Source organism: Archocentrus centrarchus, chromosome 5, assembly GCF_007364275.1.
Source record: "Archocentrus centrarchus isolate MPI-CPG fArcCen1 chromosome 5, fArcCen1, whole genome shotgun sequence".
Taxonomy (NCBI): Eukaryota; Metazoa; Chordata; class Actinopteri; order Cichliformes; family Cichlidae; genus Archocentrus; species Archocentrus centrarchus.
This window is the reverse complement of record NC_044350.1, coordinates 4,490,387-4,513,830: the sequence shown is the minus strand read 5'-3', so window position 1 is coordinate 4,513,830 and position 23,444 is coordinate 4,490,387. Positions and strand designations below refer to the sequence as shown.

Here is a 23,444-nt window from a genome sequence, read left to right as displayed (position 1 = left end):
GTTACGTAAAGCACATTATGTCGCTACAGGAAATGGCACTATGAGTCAATCTGCAGGGAATTTAGTGGCAGAAATCCCAAATAATGAGTAGCTAATTAACACCCTGGCAAATGCATGAACTGGCCAACATAATGCTAGCAGCAGTGTTCCTAATCATGCTACTGATGAAGAGTTTTATTCAGTGAATCTCTCAGGTCAGACAGCTCCTGCGTATCAAGCTAACAATAAGCAGAACATGCCTTCCACATCCACATCTCAGATTCTAGACCGGGCCTGTTGTTGTGGAGGGTGCCTGTGCATGTTCGGCGTAATGTTAGCTTGCATGCAGGTGCTGTCTGACCTGAGAGGTTCACTGCATTTGGTCTTCCACGATGAAACAGTGAAGATGAACTGCAGATTGACTCATAGTGCCGCTTCTTGTAGCGATATTATGTGCTTTACGTAACGAAAACACTAGATGGCGCTTCCGTGACCACAGCTTTCATTCAATATATTCAGACTTTCATTCAATATATTCAGACTTTCATTCAATATATTCAGACTTTCATTCAATATATTCCGAGTTCATTCAATATATTCAGAGTTCATTCAATATATTCAGAGTTCATTCTATATATTCAGACTTTCATTCAATATATTCAGAGTTCATTCAATATATTCAGAGTTCATTCAATATATTCAGAGTTCATTCTATATATTCAGAGTTCATTCAATATATTCAGAGTTCATTGTATATATTCAGACTTTTATTCAATATATTCAGACTTTCATTCAATATATTCAGACTCTCATTTTAATATATATATAATATTTCCTAAACGGCATTCCATAATATATATATATATATATATATATATATATATATATATATATATATATATATATATATATATATACACATACACATACACAACAGGGGAGCAAAACACCAGCTACTAGTAGATAGAGCAGTCTCTCGAGACTGTAAGACCTGACTGACCAACCTGTGCACCGCCTGGATTGACTACAAGAAAGCCTATGACTCGATGCCGCACGCATGGATCCTGGAATGCCTAGAACTGTATAAGATCAACAGGACCCTAAGAGCCTTCATCAAGAACTCAATGGGTATGTGGAGAACAACACTAGAGGCCAACTTCAAGCCCATTGCACAAGTCAACATCAAGTGTGGGATTTACCAAGGAGATGCCCTGTCCCCACTGCTGTTCTGCATAGGCCTGAATCCCCTCAGCCAGCTCATCAACAAGACTGGCTATGGATACTGACTACGGAACTGAGCAAACATCAGCCACCTCCTGTACATGGATGACATCAAGCTGTTTGCTAAGAGTGAACGAGATATCGATTCACTGATCCATACCACCAGGATCTACAGCAATGATATCGGCATGTCATTTGGACTGGAGAAGTGTAGTCGGATGGTAACTAAGACAGGAAAAGTAGTCAGAACTGAGGGGATTACACTACCAGAAGGGAACATTGCAGACATTGAGGACAGCTACAAGTACCTTGGAATCCCACAGGCAAATGGGAACCATGAAGAGGCCGCTAGGAAAGCTGCAACCTCCAAGTACCTGCAGAGAGTAAGGCAAGTCCTGAAGAGTCAGCTGAATGGGAAGAACAAGATCCGGGCTATCAACACCTATGCCCTGCCAGTTGTCAGATACCCTGCTGGGATAATAAGCTGGCCAAAGGAGGAGATGGAAGCCACAGATGTTAAGACAAGAAAGCTCCTTACCATGCATGGAGGGTTTCATCCCAAATCCAGCACCCTGAGACTGTACGCTAAGCGGAAGGAAGGTGGCCGAGGACTAGTGAGTGTCAGAACCACTGTCCTAGATGAAACAACAAAGATCTGTGAATACATCAGGAAGATGGCCACAAAGGATCATGTGCTTAGTGAGTACCTCAGGCAGCAGAAACCCGAGAAAGAAGAGGACGAAGGACAGGAACCATCATGGAAGGACAGGCCTCTGCATAGCATGTACCAGCAGCAGATAGAAGAAGTGGCCGACATAGAGAAATCCTACCACTGGCTGGGCAGGGCTGGACAGGGCTAATCATGGCAGCACAAGAGCAAGCTCTGAGTACAAGATCAATAGAGGCTGGGGTCTACCACACCAGGCAAGACCCAAGGTGGAGGCTGTGCAGAGATGACCCTGAGACAATTCAGCACATAACAGCAGGGTGCAAGATGCTAGCAGGCAGGGCATACATGGAACGCCATAACCAAGTGGCTGGCATAGTATACAGGAACATCTGTGCCGAGTATGATCTGGAAGTTCCGAGGTCAAAATGGGACACGCCCCCAAGGGTGGTTGAGAACAACAGCTAAGCTCCTGTGGGACTTCCAGATACAGACAGACAAACTTGTGGTGGCTAACCAACCGGACATCGTAGTGGTGGACAAACAAAGGAAGAAAGCCGTGGTGATAGACGTTGCAATACCAAGTGACGGCAACATCAAGAAGAAGGAACACGAGAAGCTCGACAAATACCAAGGGCTCAGAGAGGAGCTGGAAAGGATGTGGAAGATGAAGGTAACAGTGGTCCCCGTGGTAATTGGAACACTCGGGGCAGTGACCCTCACACTGGGAGAGTGGCTCCAGCAGATTCCCGGAACAACATCTGAGATCTCTGTCCAGAAGAGTGCAATACTGGGAACAGCTAAGATACTGCGCAGGACCCTCAAGCTCCCAGGCCTCTGGTAGAGGACCCGAGCTTGGAGGGCAAAACAGACCGCCCGTAGGGGCGAGCTGGGATTTTTTTTTTTTTTATATATATATATATATATAAAACATTATGCAACTTGTAAGAATGTGTGGAATAAAAATGACAAAACTTGTTTGGCTGTATCACATGTTCTATCCATTGAGTGCAACAGTGTTAAAGCGATCCGGGGAAATTATTTCTCTAGTCGGCATTTTCTGTATTTAACAGCTGTGATATGATCAATAACAGAGGCACTGATTAGGCGCCCCTGTGCTCCTTCACCTCCCCTCCTCTTGCGTGTATGTACGGGCACGTGGGTTGGGGGGGCTAAAAATGTGTCGCATGCACCTCAGAAACTATATAGCTGCACCCCTGAATGCCAGCACCATGGTGCCAGATCACAGGGGTGAGGCAGCCCTACACAATATTAGGCACATTGTTTTTTATGCTGTTGCTGATATTGTGTATCTATTTCATGTTTCCCTTCATTGCATTTTTCAGATAGTTATCCTTTTAGTATAAAAAAATCCTCCAAAACTGAACCAGGAAGTTCATACAACATCAACGCTAAACCCTATATTCTTTGTCAAGATTACTTTAAATGACACTTGTGTCACACCTGTGTGAAATGAATTGTTTTATAATCACAAATGAAAAAAGGAGGAGGAGGTTAGCACTGCTGCCTCACAGTTAGAATACCATCTGGGAGACCTGGGTTTGATTCCACCTTGGCCCGGGCCTCTCTGTGTGGAGCTTGCATGGTCTCCCCGTGTCTGCGTGGGTTTCCTCCGGGTACTCCGGTTTCCTCCCACAGTCCAAAGACGTGCACTTAGTGGGGTTAGGTTAATTGGTCACTCTAAATTGCCCATAAGTGTGAATGTGAGTATGGATGGTTGTCTGTCTCTCTTTGTTGGCCCTGCGACAGGCTGATGACCTGTACAGGGTATACCCTGACCCTTGCCCCATGTCAGCTGGGATAGGCTCCAGCCCCCCGCAACCGTGAACAGGATAAGCAGGATAAGTGGATGGATGAAGAAAGGAATTTTCCTCTTAGTGGAGTGGATTTTCTGCATTTCAGCTTTGGATGGTTGGGATTCTGCCAGTAATGCAACTTAAGTTTTCACTTGTTTTACTGCAAAAAGTGTGGGGAGAAACAATTGTTTTCCTCAGCACAACTGCAGGGCAAAACCAGGGTGAGCCCCTCAGTGAATTGGATACAAAGTATCTGTCAGTGTCACTACTTCAAAGAGATGGTACGCGTATGTGTTTGAGTGTTAGGAGTCTGTGGTTCTATTTGTCTTTTAGTTGACCCTTGGAGGAACATATGGGAGCGCAACACAAAGCCTTAACTCAGCTCCTATCAATACTGAGAGTGCCTCACTCCTCTCCAATGTAAACACAGGACACTCGGGCATGCATGCATGAACACACACATACACACACACACACACACACACACACACACACACACACACACACACTTGAATACAGATCTCCACCTCCCTTTTATTTACTGCCTCCTCTTGTTCTCTTGTTTCTTCCATCCTTTCATTTTCAGATCAGGTCCTTTCACCCAGAGCAGGCAGCAGCTGGAGGACTGTCTCTCAGAGGGGGGCAGGAAGACAGCAGGAATAGAGAGGGGTGGGGTGGGGGGGTCCTGCTGTCTCATATTAACTATTAATTTCCCTACACAAACACACACACACACATGCCTCATTTACCTCCATCAAAACACCTATTGTGCAATTTATTTAAACCTGAACTCTTTTTTTTTTCTTTTTGGAAGCATCCTTGATGGAGAAAGAAGAGCTTTCATTTACAAAAAAAGAACGAAGGAGTCTCTCACACAACACAACTTGAATTATCTTGGTGATCTTGTGATGAGTGATCTGCTTTTTTCTCTCTTTGGATGAGTGGCCACAGATTGGAATGGACAGCTAACAATTAACTGTAATAACAGCATCAAAGAACATTTTCACTCTCCATGTGTGGGCTTATACTACTCCAGTGGAATATGAGCTAATTTTAACATATGCTTTTCACTGGAGAGGAAGATATTGTATTTATACCTTTAGATTAAAATAGTGTCTACTTACGACCACTCCCATGAAAATCCCCCTTTACTGTCCCTTTAATCTGATTATTAAACACCATTAAAAAGTAATTTCTGCATCTTATGCTCTTGTTTTCATCCACTTTAACCAGGTGCTTTAACCGCTTAATATTGACCAGATCACTGTTAACCAATCCTGGTTAGGGTTTAGTTAATTCATCCTCTTTTATAGAATTTTTGCCTGTTTGTTGAAAAAAATTGAAAGATTTTTCAGCTTAAAAAACTGTGATACCAAAATGTATAAGACTTCATTTGAAATATTAACCTATGTCAGTTACACCACATCATTAACTATAAGAGTGAAAAATTTTGGCTTTGTCTGTTCCATAAATTACATCCGTGCTGTTTAAGTTTTGCCTCCAGTGGTTAACATTATGAATCACATGTGAATCACTGTGCAAAATGTATTATAATGAGTGAGAATGTGTTTCAAGATCTACAAGTTGTGTCTAAGTAATGTCTCAGAGATTCTGATCCATGTTGACATGATAGCATCACACAACTACTGCAGACTTGTTGGCTGCAATCCATGATGCCAATCTCCCATTGCAGCACATCTCAAAGGTGCTCTGTTGGATTGAGATCTGGTGACTGTGGAGGCCATATGAGTACAGTCAACACTTTGCATTCAAGAAACCAGTTTGAGATGATCTGAGCTTTGTGACATGGTGGGTTATCCTGCAACCATCAGGCACACTGTGGTCATATAGGCATGGACATGGTCCATGGTCCCATAGGCTGTGCTGTTTAAACAATGATTAGTCGATACTAAAGGGCTCAAACTGTGTCAAGAAAACATCCCTCACACATTACACCACCACAACCAGCCTGAACTGTTGATACAAGGCAGGACGGATCCATGCGTTCATGTTGTTTACGTCAATTCAGAGATGATGTTCTGCATGCATTGGTTGTAATAAGTGGTCATTTGAGTTACTGCTGCTGTCCTATCCGTTTGGCTATCCTGTGACCTCTGGCATCAATGAGGCATTTTTGCCCAGAGAGCTGCTGCACACTGGATATTTTCTCTTTTTTGGACCATTCTCTGTTAACCCTAGACATGTATGTGTGGTAAAATCCCAGTAAGTCAGCAGTTTCTAAATTTTTTCAGACTAACCTGTGTGGCACCAACAATCATTTCATGTTCAAAGTCTCTTTCTTCCCCATTCTGATGCTTTGTTTTAAGTTCAGTAAGTTATCTCGACAGTATCTATGTGTCTAAATGCACTGAGCTGCTGCAATGTGATTAGCTGATTAGATATTTGTGTTAATGAGCAGTTGAAGAGGTTGCATGTATGAAGTGGCCGGTGAATGCATGAAACATTTGAAATGTAACCTTGTCTAATTTCTTAAAATAGGCTTATTTAGCATTAGGCCAACCCTAGATTCGGTGAACCAGTGGATGCTAAGAGGTTAGAAAATTTAGCTGTATTACTATTCATAGTTCAGTTTTAGATTGACTCTTTCTCTGTTTCTATATGTCCAGGGAGGCTACTGTCAGTATTTATAGCAAAATCAATAAATTATCTGGTTGCCAAAAAATAAGACTGTAGCTACTAAGGTCTGCTAAGCCAGCTAGGTACCTTTAGCAAATAGTAACAATTTCATAAACTTCATATTTTTGGTTTATAGATATAAAACAAGGAGAAAATAAAAAGATAACTTTAAAAAAAATTATCTAAGGCCAAATAGGGGTATCTTACTGCATAACTAACTTTAGTTTTATGGCTAGTTTTCGTTCTAAAATTTTGCATCTATAGGTCAGTTTTGGACTTCTTATGGTTTGGGTTTTGCTTTTGTACAGCTGTGCGGAAAATGGTCATTATTTACCTAACAAGATGTGGTATATAATAATTTTATTAACTTTACTTTTCCCAGTATTTACTAGTACATTGATGCATTAAATAAAAGCAATGAAGTACTGAATCTTTCTGTGTTTGTGTGTGTTTTCCTTATTCTTCTTTTGGATGCTTTAGGGGTCGCTACAGCAGATGATCTGCCTCCATCTCACCCCATCCCTAGCATCCTCATCTGTCACACCAACCCTCCGCATACCCTCCTTGACTACATCCATAAACCTTCTCTGTGGCCTTCCTCTTTGACTCCTGCCTGGCCGCTCCATATTCACATCCTTTGTCCAGTGTCACTATCCCTCCCCTGTAAATGTCCAAACCATCTCAGCCTTAGCTCTCTAAATTTGTCTCCAAAATAAAAGTATTATGTGTCTGTCTCCATGCTAGTGTTGCATGCCACAACCTTGACTGTCTCATTGTTCCCCTGCAGCCTGGAAGGAAAAACAATGTTTCTAAGACATAATCAAAGGACTTAAACTGGCTACTATTATCCATCCTGCCTCCACATGTTTGTGAATATGGCCTCAGGGGATAAGTGTCTTTTATATTTTCTGGACAGTTTACATTTGCGTAATTGTGCCTTTAAGTAGCGCCGACTGAAACAGTACACTTGCACACCTTTCCAAGGTAAAAGCTTTAGCTTTAGCTGAGTCACTGCCAAACACTGTCAGTCAACCATTTTCAGATCACAGCTGCAAACCAGAACAAAGACTAAACAGTATCTGGGGTTTCCCTGTGCGAGCTTCTGTAAGTTCTATTAATTCACCAACTAGCCAGTACATTAATCCATGGTATGCAAATGAGAAAAAAAAATACTGGTCTTCAATTTGAAATATCCTGCTTTAGGTTATTGACCCCCCCCCCCCCCCCCCCCCCCCCCCCCCGAGTCAACTGACGTAATTCATTCTGGTGCATTTATTTAAATTATATTTACCTAGATGAACAGTTTTACCTCGAGAATATGCTTATTTACTTTCTTGCTGAGAAGAAGAGATTGATATCACCCTTATGTCTGCAAACCAAAGGTAAAGATGAGGTGATAACCAAAATGCAGGAAGCATTCATATCCAGCAAAGAAATAGTCCAAAAGATAAAGTATATGTAAGCTTGTTATTTTGATTAAAGCTTTAATTAACTTTAAAAAAAACTTTTTATATATATATAAATGTCTGTGCTTTAATAACAGTCCAAAACCTTCCAAAATGAACTAAAGCAATCAAAAGAATAATAAAAGAAATCCCGCTTGACATTTTGTACAAAAGTCTATATATGGTGTTGAAGAGGTATCAACTGAATTAGAACCAGGTCCAGGCTGTACTTTAGCGTAATACCATTTTGTACCGCTGGATGGTGAAGCAAGTAACAACACATATGACAGCCTCCAAAAGGCAAGGCCTCTGGGATCAAGGCTAAAAAGAAATATCCAAAGTTGAAAGAATGAAAGCCCGGAAATATTTTAACACATCCACTGGCAGACAGCTGGCCTGGTGGTGAAAGTTGTGATTAAAATCTGCAGAGGATAATTTTAAACGGTACTTATAAAGGTTCTGCTGGGGAGATTTTGTTGCCAACCAAGTTATGCTAGCTGTTTGCCTCTGCTTCCAGTCTTTATGGCAAGCGAAGCTACTGAAAATAGTTTCACAATTAAAAGATGCTTATAATGTTCTTGTTTGGTGAATGTGTGTGAAATATGAAATGCAGTCCAGTACAACACCTTCTTTAGGGTTAAAACATACACAAACAATATTTGTTAAAAAATTACCACAACTGCAGCATTATGAATTTTGAAATGACTACACCAGTGGCCCCTGAGTGTCCATGTAATGTTAAATGCACTGTGAGCATGACCACAGCCTCCACCCTGAATGCATCATATTGTGGTTAAAATAGACAAAAGGCTATGCCTTCTGCAGAGTCAATAAAATGTCTACAATCAGAAATCTATTTTATCTGTGTCTATGTCAAGCAGTAAAGAGCACTGAGTGTTGCTACAACGGGTGCTCAACAATTGACAAAATCAGTGTGTTTACTTTCAAGCACATGTGCTTGAAAGTAAACACATTGATTTTGTCTTTGCTACATTTGTGGCAGTAAAAGGCCAAAAATTATTGGAAAAAGACTTCAGCGCCAAAGACAAGAAAATGAGTCTTTCTGAATAACCAACCAACCCAATCCAGAGCTCAGTGAGCACACCTGAGAAACTGCTATGCTTTTCTACTTGATAAACTGATTAAATGTTACATTTATTAATACTGTGTCAATTTAAAAGTTGTTTTGGCACTAGTTCTGAAGAACTGAATTCTTCTCTGTGTGTAATGTGAGTGCAGCACAGAAGTGTGATTAATACGTAATCTGTGCTTTATGGTCTAGTCATGCCCAGGTGAGTGAATCCAAGAAGCCCTCTTTGTTTTGGCTGTCAAGTGGGTGATAAGTGGTGATGTCAGGGTGTGGAAAAATATTTCCGGTTGATGTTGCTCAGCCTCCTGGAAACAAATGCACATTTGACTTCCAAGTAAATGTATGTTTGTGAGATCAGTGGGCAGAAGATCCAAAAGGAATCATGTTACTCTTCTCTAACTGTTTGCATACAGACAGCCTAGTGAGTCAGGTGCACTTAAGAGTCATTCAGTGCAAACTGAAACCCGCCATGATTCATTCTGGAGTCGTTTTTGTCACTGGATGACAGTTGGCACACAATGTCCTGCAGATCATATTATTCATCTCAAAAATGTGCAGCAGACTCATAAAGATATTCTGTTCTGCTTTTCAGGTTAAGATTTTTTGGGTTCTGGTGGATCTTTGATCCATCTCGGTGACAGTGATCAAACACCCACAATATTTTACTGTAAGCGCTGAAACGCAAGTATTATTGCACTTGGAATACACGCGCACGCACAGGATGCACACAGAAGGGTGGAGCCGCTCCTCTGGGATTATTTCCCTTACCGGCGGGGATCAAATCTTGACTTGTATGTAAAGAGAAGCTTTTCCGGGGAACTGCGCAGCTTCAAACTCGCGAATCATCTGACACTCACTTTTGTTTTTAGATCACATCCAGTGCTGATTTCTCAAGTCTGCTTGCGTTTGATACGCTCTAGAAGAAGAGCCTAATTAATGTGCACTTCACCGGCCATGCAGCGCGTACAGCCCTCACCGTTTGCAGCGCGTAAAAGCGAGTGGCTCCGGAGCGCCCTGGCACACCACCACTGCCCAGATCCTGGAGTGGAGAACGAAATCGTTGTCCTGGCCACTGGAATAGACCAGTACCTGCAAGAGGTCTTCCACCACCTGGCCTTCCCCAGTCGGGACGATACAGTGTCGGCGAGGGATTTCACTGCGCTCTGTGCCGTGCTGGGGCTCAACAGAGCCAAGGTAGGAAAGAGGACGATAAACGGAAAGGAAGCAGCAACAGATGGAGAACGAGATGAGGAAGATGAAGAGTTTAGAGATATATGCTCTGGGCTGCCCAGCCAACTGTCTTTTAAAGAATTTCACTCACGGCTCTGTGGGTATTTCCGTGTGCGCAGTGCGCGCAGAGGTAGCGGGGAGTGTTCCTTTCGTCTGCCCGTTAGCGAGGATACAGAGCTGGTAGAGAGACAGATCCGGCTTCGATGGCCGCGAGTTAGGCGGAGAAAGTGTGTCAGTTTTGATCTGACAAAGGACCAGCGTGGACCCGCCAACAAATCTATGAAAGGACGAACTTCAGAGGACCGTGAACCAGGTACTGGAGTAGAATACATGTATTGCATGTGCATTTTAGTACCTCCTGTGATCAGCGAGGGAGAGCATTTGAAAAACACGTTTATAATGCCACTTCTATCTCTCCTTAACCTTATTAAAATGTACAGGATAAACTTGTAATTATATATAACTGCACATCTACCCATTGTGGGTGTTGTACTACATACGTAGGCTATCTAAAATATTATAGTACATATCATTGGACTCTAAAATACAGGGTCAGCGCGGTAACAGCTGTCATGGCACGAAGAGAGGGGGAGCAAAGTAAGCTGTTGAACCTCAGTTTCTTAAAATTGTTGTTATATATTTTTTTCTTAACAAAGTTTAATTTGTTTAGTGACTTCATTCAGGATTTCCTTTGCTGACCTTTTAAGCAACATGTTCTAATCAGTGACATTATAAAACTGTTAATACTACAGTATGTAGTCAGCAGTGGCTTAAAGAACACATGGTTTATACTTCGTGTACAAGGTAGTCTGAGGTTCAGGCTCCACAGTGGTCACACGATCAAAGTAATAAATGCCATTATTACTGTTGTAGTTATGAAGAAAAAAGAAATTAAGAAAAATGATCTTTGAGGGGTTTTAATACTTTTCTGTGTATGTTTTTGGTGAAAAGTGGGAACATTTTACTTCTTTGCACCACAAACTGTTATAGAAATTAAACCTTGGGAGACGTTTAGTGGAAATGTCATCAGCTTATACTGTAGGCATATAAAGCATGACAGGAAAGTCTTAAGTAGACACTACAAAGGGGTCACATGCCAAAAAGAATGTGGAGAATTTATCTTAATGTGTGTTTAGTACAGTTATCATATTTATTTCTTTATTTAAAATCTACTGCATATTTAGTATATTTGCCAGATAGAGATCATGGAGTAAAAAGTGAAATGCAGTGAAAAGAAATGTGTGGTGTGTGATAGACTGCAATTTGTTCATGTCAGTGGGGGGGGGGGGGGGGGGGGGGGGTCTACTTCACACACTAAGGTTAATTATGGAGTTCTGCAGGATTCTAGAACCTAGAAGATGTGCTAGAACCAATTCTGTATACATTGTACACACTTCCCTTCAGTATTAGAAGGCATAGCATACTTTTTCATTCCTATGGAGATGATACTCAGCTTTATCTATCCATGAAGCCAGATGACACACACCAGTTAAGACCTGGATGACCTCTAATTTCCTGCTTCTAAATTCAGAAAATGAAGTTATTGTATTCGGCCCTACAAAACCTTAGAAACATGGTGTCTAACCGGATAATCCTGGAATCCTGGAGTCATTTTTGACCAGGATATGTCCTTCAATGCACATATTACTTGAATATTCTTACATTTGCGCAATATTTCTAAAATTAGAAACATTTTGTCTCAGACTGATGCTGAAAAACTATTTCATGCATTTATTACTTCTAAGCTGGACTATTGTAATTCATTACTATCAGGCCGTCCTAAAAGCTCCCTGAAAAGCCTTCAGCTGATCCAAAATGCTGCAGCTAGAGTACTGACAGGGACTAGAAAGAGAGAGCAGATTTCTCCCATATTGGCTTCTCTTCATTGGCTCCCTGTTAAATCCAGAATAGAATTTAAAATTCTTCTCCTCACATACAAGGTCTTGAATAATCAGGCCCCATCTTATCTTAAATACCATATTACCCTAAAAACACCACTAATCATTAGCTATTTTTAATCTCTGGTCTCTTCCACAGTGTGTCTTTTGTCCTGTCCCCCTCCCCTCACCCCCAACCAGTCGTGGCAGCTGACTGCCTCTCCCTGATCCTGGTTCTTCCGGAGGTTTCTTTCTGTTAAAAGGGAGATTTTCCTTCCCACCATCACCAAGTGCTTGCTTGGGTTGTTTTGACTGTCGGGTTTTCTTTGTATTGTTGTAGGGTCTTTATCGTACAATATAAAGCACCTTGAGGCAACTGCTTGTTGTGATTTGGCATTACTTAAAATCCAATTGAATTGAATAAAATGAAAACATAATCCTGTTAATTCTAAAGTTTATTTGTAAAGATTACTAAAGTGAGTGGTGCACTACATATACTACATATTATATGTTATTCCAGTGTAAAAGATTCTCATGTAGATTAACAGTAAAACAGGGGATATCAGCATTTTATTGTTTATTTTACAGTTTGCACTGTGTTATTATAATTATACATTGCTATATTACCTTAATTTTACAGTAGACTAATGGCAGAAAAATAGGGATCTAGCATCTTAACACTATTATCTCTATTTTTCTGTAGTAGTGCCACAAACAAAAACACTTTGTTTTATTGATTTTTAAATACCACCAGCAGCGATCTATTAGTGTGAAAACTGCATGGTGGAGATCATTTTGACTATTGCTATCATTACATGTAATCTTTAACACTACATAATTTTAATTAAATGTAACATTGAGTACATTTTATTGGATCAGTGAGAAAATCAGTGATTACACACTTCAGATGAGTAGCAGTTTGGTTTCACTTCATATTTCCTCTTTCTTCTTCTCCAGATGAAGTGGCAGCTCTAAGGGAGCTGGTGGAGGACCTCCGCTCAGCACTGCAGGGGAGCGATGCTCGCTGCCTGGCCCTGGAGGTGGCACTCCGACAAGGGAGGAGCAGCACCTTCCCTGCTCCATCCTGCTACAGCTCTGTTTCAAATCCTCCAACTTCCATCACCTTCATCCAGGGAAAACTGGTTCCAACGCACAGAATTAAGGGACATCTAAGCAGTGCTGGAGGAGACTCAGCAAAGAGGGTGGCAAGGAAACGAGACATCAGAGACCCACTTCTAAGGGAGCTGAAACTGATTCGCTCCTCGCGTGATGGGCAGTTAGAGGAGGCCATCAGATTCAATAAGCATCTGGAGGAGGAGCTGCAGTGGGCGTACCAGGAGGTGCGCAAGCTGCAGGGGGTGGAGGCTGCACTGAGGAAGGAGAACACTCAGATCAGGTTGGAGTTACTATTTATCAATGGAAGTTTTTAAAGCTAGCTGGATGACATTTGAGTGGCTATAGGAGACTAGTGAGATGATCTTTGGTGATCTCCATCAGGAAGCGGGCAGAGGAGGCCAGGGAGGCTCTGAGTTTGGGGCTGCAGCAGGTTCGGCTAATCCAGGAGCAGGCCCAGTCTGTGCCCCAACTCCAGTCCAGGATCACCCAGCTTGAGATCGAACTGCACCGATACAGGTACAAACACAGTGTGTGGTCATGAGTGGGTGAAGGAATTCATTCCATGTTTGTGTTTGTGCATCTATTTACACATCATTTGCCTGTGTGCTCTGCTGATTTGAAATTCAATGCAACAGGACACACAGGTTAAGCTCTGTACAAGTTAGTGTTTAGGACACCCCCATGCAAGTCCTAGAATAGTGGATCCCAGAGTCAAGAGTACTGTGGCCCACTTAAAAACCTGAAAATCCCTGTGGCCCCCTCCTTCCGTCGTCTGATAGCGCCGGCCTGTGAAATTTTACTGGCTAGACAAGCTTCAATACAAGAGCAGTAAATTTAGGTCAGAGTAATAAGTAATATCACAAACTAACCCCCTCCTATTACAAGTTTTAATTCCCCTTTTATATAAATAAACATATATATATATATATATGTATAGATATGTAACTATGCATACTTTTGTGTAATTTCAAACTGAATTTCTGTTATTTCTGCGGCCCCCCCCGCAGTACCTTCAGGGCTCACCAGGGGACTGTGGCCCACACTTTGGGAACCACTGTCCTAGAAAATTGCATTACTATGCAACTAATTTACAGGAAATCCATTTTAACTTATGCATTGATTTATCATCTGTTATTTTAATATCTAAGGTAAAGAGGGACAGGACAGAGCTGCCTCCTTATGTCTCAGTAGAAAGTCTAGCAAGCCAGAAAATTCTGCACTTTTTCCTGGTCTAAAAAAGTCTTGGAAAAAAAAAAAAAACACTCCTTCCAAAAACCATTGTGTTGGTTACTCTAGAAGCTTTTCTCTGGCACACATGGAAATTTAATTCTGATATATGGACCATCTTGAATGACATGCCATGAAGTTTGATCTCAGCCTCACTCTGTTAGTGCGTTATGATATGAGCTATCAGAGGCTGTATGTGTGAGCCCTGTCATTAGGTGGCACGGGCAAAGGTGAGTGAAGCTGTCTGATGCTACGTAAAAGCCACTGGTCTTTGACAGTGTCAGGAAAAGAGAAGAGCCCGGGCAAATGACCGGGCCCTTTATACCCAAATAATAAAGCTCATCATAACATCATTTTACAATATACACATACATATAACATACACATGCCCACAACAGCGGGAATGTGTATGTTATGAAGTGCCACTCATTTTGGCTTAGTCCGTAAAAATGCTCCACTTAGTTTACAATCTGTTGCTAAGCGACTGAGGATGACGTTGGTGGACGGTTGGTGACGAGTTTTACCCAAAATACGCTTGGAGAAAATATCAGCGATCCACTTGAAAATTTGCGTGTCATAAAGTTAAATGTAAGAGTGAAAATAAAGCCAGTCATGCAGCGCAACATCTTATTCAATATTTTACACCTACTACATCACTAAAGTCAGTCGGTCTTGTACCATGACTCAGTCTTGACTGTGGCAACCTTTAAAACCCCCGTGCATAACATAAATGATGGGTGATGTAAAGTAGGCTATACCTTTTTGATGGTATACCGTGCTCATCTGGATGCACTCAGGAGAGGGCCCGCCTTCTCCAGCTCTCCTCGGGCGTGATAGAGGCCTGGCTGCCTGAAATCTTATCCTGTCTTCCATCCAGACCCCCTCTAGGCCTTTGCTGGGGGTGTGCTGTCCTCCCAGCCCCCCCAGAAGCTCCGCCCCTGGCCCCCATACAAATCAGGGACCCTTTGTCCACAGCATTAACTCAGTGGCCATATATATTTAAGCTATTACTCTGCTTTTATCACCCTCAGAACCAGCTGCACCTGTGTCCCCAGCCCTGCAAGTCAACAAATCCACCCTGAAGACACCTGCAGTAAAACAGGTGAGTAACTGATCATTAGTGTGTTCTCACTGAGGTCCCAGTCATGCAGGCCTAGAGATTGTTCAGCGACCCTTTGAAAGCCACTGGGTGCCAGGGAAAAATGTGTATTCCCCAACTGATTGGCAGCTGGTTGCAGGATGTTGCTTGTTGTCACTAGATGAAATTGGTCACAAAGCAAACATAAAATCATTCCTTTAATAATTGCCAAAGAAGAAAATTCTTCAGTATCTTATGAGTGTGGAGTCTTGGGCCCTAAGCTGTCTTTGGTGATCAAAATATGCAGCTCTTTTGTCTCCAGATGCTGAGTGTCTGCAGAGGGCAGTGGAGGGAAGAGCTGCATCTGATGAAGAAGAGGAGGACAGGGGGATGAGGGAGGAAGGACAGTGCTGCCCGGTGGAGGTGAAGAGGCAACTACATGGCTGTGGCAAAGGGTTAGCTAACGTCTTGCATTCATACATGGCATTTTCTCATTCCTCGGCATACATCAGTGTCTAACCTTAGAGGACAGTTTAATAACAACAAGGCTGACAGTTCTTAGCTAAAACACATCTTTATGTTTCAGTGTCTTTCTGACATCTGAAAAAAAAAAAAAAAAAAATATATATATATATATATATATATATATATATATATATATATATATATATATATACTACATACTTGTATACTGTATTTCCATGTATGTTTTCATATTTCAATAAATCACTGCACCTATTTCCTATTTTCTGTGACAACTAGAGTTCACCCCATCAACTCCCACAGCACAGAAGTCACAACATGTAAAGAAGCATTAACTCTTCTCTGTCTTCCTTCAGATGTCAGAACCGTACAGTCCATCACCTTCTCTCTCAGAGTCACCTGCAGGACAGAAACCTCACCAGCACTTCCGAGGACAGCAGGGGGCACTTCTGTCAGAAAGGACCAAACCACGAGCAGCCACACGGAGGCTTTAAAAAAGAGGTGAGGGAAAGAGGCTATCGTTTTTCATCAGTTTGATGAAATTATTTGTAATATGGCAGAAATGTATTTTACAAAACTATAAAGTCTACAAATATAAGACTTAAATCTTCAGATAGCTTTTACCTTTTCATCGAGCTCATGCTCTGCCTGAGTCTGCTTCTACTGGAGGCTAAAAGGGTGTTTTTCTATCCCACTGATGCCAAGTGCTGCTCAAAGGGGATTTTCTGGTTTACCTTACAATATTACTGTGAATTGGCACTATTTAAATTAAACTGAGTTAAAATTGAAATGAATATAAATATTATATGCACATCAATATATTGTATATATTCACTTCCAAGATTACATTTTGGGGGTAAAAAGACAAAAACACCAACTTGAAAGGGGCTGTAATTTTTTTTTGGCGGGGGGGGGGGGGGGCTTGTCTTTTCTCTTCATCTTCACCAGAGACCTGAGGAAGAGGCAAAGAGGACAAAAGAGGAAAATGAGAAGACACGGCTCTCTTTGCTGGAGGGGAAACTCACTGACTCACTCACGTTGCTGCTGCAGCTACGTAACAAGGTATTCACACATTGTCACAGCTCATCAGGGTCATCTAGTGAATACTTCATTTCATTTGCTGTTGCTTGCCCAAATTGTTGGCCTGTAGATGTGCAGTTTTAACGTGTTAAAAAGGCTCTACTGATGGTCTTAACATGTACTGTTGATAAACATATATATCTTATATATAAGTATTATATTTATTGTATAATTAAGTTATTTTGAAGTAAGATATTTGAGCTCATATATAAAATTAACACAACTCTAGCCAAAAGAACAACCTCAGTTCAATGAAATTCACCTTTCATTAATTAATTTGTTCCATTCTGGCTAATTATGGTTAAAATGATACTAAAAACAGGAATTTATAATCATTTAACAGTTTAGCAGTCCAGACCAGGGTGTGCTCAGGGTTCTGGTATACTATTCTATGCACTGGGTTTGATGACATCATGCTGTTTTGGCTGTGCAGCAATCTCACGATGAGTGAAAACCTCTTGTTTTCCCTCTAGAATATGTCCCGCAGGGTGCTGGGGAAGATGGTGATGGATACTTTGGATGTGTGCAGCAGGGGTGGAGCTGGTGCGTCTGCTCTGAGCATCCCAGTTTTATCCAGAGGCTCTTGTTTTAGCATTTTTGCTCATTCCTTTACTTTTTCAAGAGCTTTTATCCCTCCGTCCTGCAGGTCGCTGATTCTCTCTCTGTCTGCTGGTTCTCTGCTGAGCTTCTCAAAGGTGGAGAAGGAGGGGATGACAGAGGGGGAGGAGGAGGAGGAGGAGGAGGAGAACGCAGAGAGAAACTCCTGTTTCCACCCTCAGGACATCAGGCCAGCACTGTTAACCCTCTCCTGTTCAATCAGCTATGACTCTGGAACATTTTTTGTTTCTTGTGTCCTACATTGTATCCTTAGCTTCTTTGGACCATGTAACTTTCAATCTATTTAATAATGAAATAATTTATATTATTTAGTCTGCTAGTGTTTTATTTTGCTTCTAAACTTAACACAAAAAGTAAGGAAGTGTGTGCTTGGTTGATTGGCTCCATTTAAGGGGAAATAAACAGGCTTTCCAACAGTATGAGGTTTCTTGCCAAGATGCATTGTTACAACAAAGAAATTTCCTTACTTTTGTGCTCAGTTTATTTCATTTAAATGTTTGTTTTTATTGGGTTTTACTTCCATTACTGTGAAAATAGAATTTCTACATCCATCCAAAATGAAACACACTCAAGCTGAATAAGCAAAACACATTTACAGTGACACTCATTTATTCCCTAAAATGTCTTGAGAGAAGTAGAAGTTCATCCCGTTTTAATTTATTAGTGTAACAAAAACACATTTTTGATGGAACATACTTCATTGAGTTATGACTTGTGTAACTATTGGCACGTTTTACTAAGACCCATTAAGTTGCATCAAAATGCATCCAGATGCCTTCACTTTTTGAACAGTTATGTTTTCTAGATTTCATTTTAATCAGATAACACTGGCACTATCCCAGCTAAACAGTTTTGTCTCATCAGACTTTGAGATGTTTTGAATGCTGTTTCCAAACTACAAGCGAGCTGTCAGGCTGCCTCTGTCTCACACTCTGTGGTAAAGGTCAAATTAGTGGAATGAAGCTGAGATGGTCGTCTGATTGGTAGGTTCTCCAATCACTGTAGAGACCTAAATGACTGTTAGGGTCATTGTACCTGTGCTCGGTCACTTTCCTACCTGCTTAATGACTTAGGTTAGCCACTTGCCCTGATCTATGATTTGTCGCAATTTATGGAGGGGATCTAAAGTGTTCACTGGCCTTCATGGTTTGGGTTTCATTCCAATATGCAGTGTATGCTGTGAGATAGGAGGACTCCTTTCTACAATGGTCCAATACAGCTCTAAACACAGATCAAGAGTAATTAAAGCACCCGACCACAATTTAGAATACTGCAGCAAAGAGCACGCTGAATACTTTCATAAGAGAATTATTACTTTATATTTTTTAGAAAATTAGCAACAATTTCTAAAAATGTGTATGTGTATATTAACTGCTATAACTTTAAAGATACATTAGTGTGTAAAACAAAGTTGTGTAACCTTTGCTCTACAATTTAAATAAGTTTAGCAGATAACAATATATTTATGACACACACACACACACACACACACATATACACAAGGCAGAGAGATGGTATGAAATAATATAGTTCTTTATTTCCAGCAATTTACAAAGTCCTGCAGGGAGAAAGCCTTCCTCCTGTCTCACAGAGGGAGGGCTTTTACAAAAGGAACACACAGAGAACACAAAGACCTCAGACCCAGTAAGACTGTTCATGTGTTTACAATAATTTTGAGATTTTGAGTCAAAAGCTTATATTTAAAGTCAGTGATGGCAGTCTGGGGGTCAGCGCGGTTCCCTGTGAGTTCAGGGGTTCAAGGATTCAAAGCACTGAGGTTAAAAAGGCAGCAGGTGGGTGATGGGTTTTAAAGGCTGGATATGTAAGATGCAGGGGGAGATACATCTGGATTCCTAAGAAGAGGAACCGCAGACCTCTGTGTATTCTGGTGTGTTGGTCTCTTACTTCCCACATGCCCTGTAAAGCAGCTTGCTACCAGCTTCCAAAACTGAACAAAAACTGATCTCCACTGCAGCATCATATAAAGTCATTATTACATTACACTTAATCAACATATTGTACAATTTTTTTTTTTTTCAAAAATCAGAGCTAAGTAAGCAGACGCTACTCTGTGGCGAACCTAGCTCCTGATTAGTTACTCTGAATAGAGCTTGGCTCTGATAGGTTAAGGCCATCCTATGTTTCATAAGTATGCTTTCCCTGTGTGAGATAGGGCGCACGTGTGAGACGTATAAAGACGGTTATTAGGTGCTGTGCTAGTCATTAGCCTCACCACAATTCTATTGCAGAGACTGCTAAAAAGCTCTACTGGCCTGAAGGAGAACATGGCGACAATAAAACCGAGCCAAAATGAAATGGCAAAATAAACAACCTTATATATAGAATAAATATAGTATGTACAATTTGCTTTGTGTGCTTCTAAAAATAAATAGACAAAGCATTACATGCCCCCTTTTAGAAGTATTCACAACTTTCCATTGACGTAGAGGCAGAATGCTGGCACCTGGTCAGTACGAGAGTGGAAGGTACAGACTGAGAGTGGAGAAATGGAAGGGTGCAACTTTTACAACAAGTTAAACGCTGTAGAAAAGCAGACAAAATCAAAATAGTCATTCCAGATGTGGGTTTGAATCCAGAGGACACACAGAGAAGATGTACAGTTAAGGTAATCCCTGCGGTGCCCTCTGGTGGTGGTTTTTCAGATTACAGTACTATGTTGCACTTGACCAGCCTGGAGACACCATTTACAGTGGTTGTTTGTTTGATAAAATTCATGACACAAACCAATAATTGTGAAGAGTTAAGAAGAAAGGAGGCAAACCAAAAAAAAAAAAAAAATCACAATTTCAACATAATTGACGCTTTAAAAAAAATCATAAGACCAAAGATTTTGAACAGATAAAACAATCAAGTTTTGCACATTCACACCGTGTTCCCTGCACATGCACTCTGCTGGCCCCCTTTGGAAACAGTTAAGTCAAGCATCACATGCAGGTTTCCTCTGGACTGACATCGGTACTCGTAACAGTCTGTCGAACTGGCTCACGACTTCCTGTTTCATTCTCTTCCTCACCTGTAAGCCCTTGAATATAGAGTTAGCTGATATGATGGCAGAGCAGTTGCGTAGGGGTGGAGCATGCTCTAAACTTATCCCAGTATGTCACTAACATTTTAACTTTTATCAAACATCATTCAGTCATTCCTAGGAAAAAGTTAATGATATTATCATCAGTTATCATTTTACCTGCAGGTACAAAATACATTTCACTGTGCATTGTACTGTGTATAACTGTGCATGTGACAAATAAACACTATCTTATCTTATCTTATCTTACCTGCAATAACAAAAATACACACTTTGGCAGAACTGGGGGGAAAATAACAGCAACAACTAATGAATTCTGCCTCAGTGCTCAGTCACACCAGCAACTAGAACAGCTAAGTTTGTGGTACAAGCCTGAAAGCTTGCCAACCAATGCAGGTAAACACATAGCTATGTTATTAGCAATGTGATTTTACATCAAAATCCCAAATTTCTATGTGTAGCAAATCTGTAAGCAAGCTACAAGCTAGATTTGGCTTCATAAAATAGCTCTGTGATTCTTTCCAACATCAGTTCAGACAATAAAGAGGCACTGGAAAGAGGTTCAAGTTCTTAGGCTCGAGGGGTTAGTGTGCATACATTACCACGTGCAACCTTATACACGGAACTACTGGGCTGTTTGCACATATCATTCTCCTGGTCACTTTCCATCATTTCCAGTCACTTATGACTGAAGTCTAAAAGGATCTGAATGTACTTTCTTCTTAACTAAGCTAATGAGAAGTGCTAATGGACAGCAACCTTGTTAGCATAGTGACCTGATAGCATCAAGACAGTTCATTTCATGGGCAGTGCCTCTTTTTTTTTTGTTTTAAAAAAGGAGCAAGTTCAAACTTTTGTTTTTGTTTTTTTTTCTTTTTAAGAGCAGAGATAGGCAGTTTTAATGTAGCTTGTTTTTCAGTGGAAAGAGAAAATCTCCTGCCGAAAACCTGCCCAAGCAGTCGTCCCTACCCGGGTCCAACACAGGCAACAGTGCTAACCACTGTTCTGCTGTTATTACTCATAAAAATCTACAAATTAATTTTTTATTTTTAGCAATTATAGTAGCGGAGGGCTTACTGCAGGCTAATAAGCCATGACTCTGTCTCAAGGGTCAAAGCCCTATAACCCTATTAACTGACGTGCAATTCAACAGGTGTGATGAGATTTAGCTGCTACAGCCCTGGTGTGACTGGGTTCTCAGGCAGCTTGAAGAATTATGCTGACCTTTCAGTGAATCTGAATTTAAAGACCAGTACAACTGCTAAAATATTTAATAACTTTCCCAAAACCTCCTTTAACCTGACAAAATTCCTTGAACTGTCTCTTACTGGAACAATTCACTACTCCAACATGGTCTACATGCTTTTTGGGAACTGAACATTCAAGTAGAACCAAATATCCACAAAAAACATCTGCCGTCAGCACGTTTCATCTAGACCGAATCCGAGTCAGCACCTCCTGGCAGCCTGGCTACAGCAATGTAACACATTTTCACACTCATGTGTGAACCCAGTGGTGCTCAGTTTGCTAAAGTCTGCAGGCTTGTTCCAAGCACGCTGCAGCGTGTTGAGCCTCTTGTCACTTACTGAAAGCCTGGCTTGGTTAACAGCAACAAACAGCCTGCTTCTGCAGAAAGTTGGCAGTGGTTACAGACAGGGGGGACTGGTGCTGTTCTCACCTGGAACAGGTATAATAAGACCTTGCTGACCTCTTGGCATCCACAAGCTGAGCTCCAGCTAAGAGTGAGTTGTGTTTTGCATGTCAGGTGTGACTGTCAGTCACTCAGCCATTATCCACATCTTTTTTTCCAGAGTGTGCATGATTCATTTTTCTCTGAATGAGGATATTTGATGAGCATAGTTTTTAATGGAGTTTTCCAACAATGGAAGTAGTGTCCCGTGTGGACAACAGGGCTGAATAAATGTACAGGCCTCATTAAGAGAAAATATTTAATTGATTCTCAACTCTCTCTCTCTCTCAACTGAATAAGCGATAAATCCACGGTTATAGCAGCTGTCTGAAGTGCTGAACTGGCCTCAGGTCTGATAGTCCTTATTCTAAATGCCATAAATGAGTGTGAACAGCTACGGAAATTATAGCCTTTCAATTTCATTTTCCTGTCCGACTCAAATGAAGTCATTCACCTATGGAAAAGGGATTTAACTTGACTGGTCCAGCCCCCCAGTATGATAACAAAAGTGGTAGGACTCATTTATTAAGTAACATAAAGGTGGAGTTGTGAATCCATCATATGTGGGGTTTTGCTGTGTGGTTGAGGTGGAGACTTCCATTCTTTCTAACGTGGATTTCTGGCTGCTGCTGTTGAGCAACAGTGTCCTGATATCCTGAAGATGAAATGCTACGTGCACTAGGTGTACCGTCAGTCAGAGCCTGACAGGAGTTTAGCCCTTTTGTTGTAGATGTCCACTTTCAGTGTTCACGCAATGCGGGTGATGTTTGTCACTGCTTGAATGTGCAAGCATACAGTATATGTAAGGTTTTTTTTTGTGTGTGTGTGCGTGTGTCTGTGCATGCATTCAGTTGCCCACGTTAGTGTCTCGGTCCCCGATGAACCAACGCATGTGGAAGCACAGGGCTAGGAAACCAGTCCCCAGCAGGTCGCCAAGCGCGGTCAGGTACGGGATGGAGAAGTTGTCAGGGTCCATGCCCCGGCCCCACATCCAGTGGACCATCCAATCTGCCAGGTAGAGGAGGATCATGACCTGAAGGAATCAAAGCCAGTTTCATCTTTAGCAAACAATGACATTTGATCACTGGAAAGGTTAGCCCATTTTTGAACCTCACAATCAAGACTATCGCACAGTCACACAGT

The 23,444-nt window shown here is 41.4% G+C and overlaps 2 protein-coding genes across 3 annotated transcripts in view; one reads left to right on the top strand and one right to left on the bottom strand.

Moving 5' to 3' along the window:
* The first annotated feature begins 9,666 nt into the window (after positions 1-9,666).
* On the top strand, positions 9,667-17,889 carry LOC115780058 (EF-hand and coiled-coil domain-containing protein 1). 2 transcript variants are annotated; one of them, XM_030729010.1, is made up of 9 exons: positions 9,667-10,399; positions 12,921-13,359; positions 13,461-13,595; positions 15,338-15,408; positions 15,707-15,839; positions 16,224-16,368; positions 16,816-16,929; positions 17,421-17,490; positions 17,594-17,889. In XM_030729010.1, the coding sequence occupies exons 1-9, from the start codon at positions 9,793-9,795 to the stop codon at positions 17,599-17,601; spliced, it is 1,722 nt and encodes a 573-aa protein (XP_030584870.1). In that variant the 5' UTR covers positions 9,667-9,792; the 3' UTR covers positions 17,602-17,889. The 2 variants fall into 2 exon arrangements, with proteins under 2 accessions (XP_030584870.1, XP_030584869.1); XM_030729009.1 differs by having other exon boundaries at positions 15,692-15,839.
* Positions 17,890-19,082: 1,193 nt separating this feature from the next.
* slc41a1 (solute carrier family 41 member 1) overlaps positions 19,083-23,444 on the bottom strand; it is a 30,388-nt gene continuing 26,026 nt past the window's right edge. Inside the window, exon 11 of the mRNA XM_030729012.1 lies at positions 19,083-23,334. Within this exon, the coding sequence (XP_030584872.1) occupies positions 23,149-23,334 (186 nt within the window). The 3' untranslated portion in view covers positions 19,083-23,148. The remainder of the gene's footprint in view (positions 23,335-23,444) is intronic.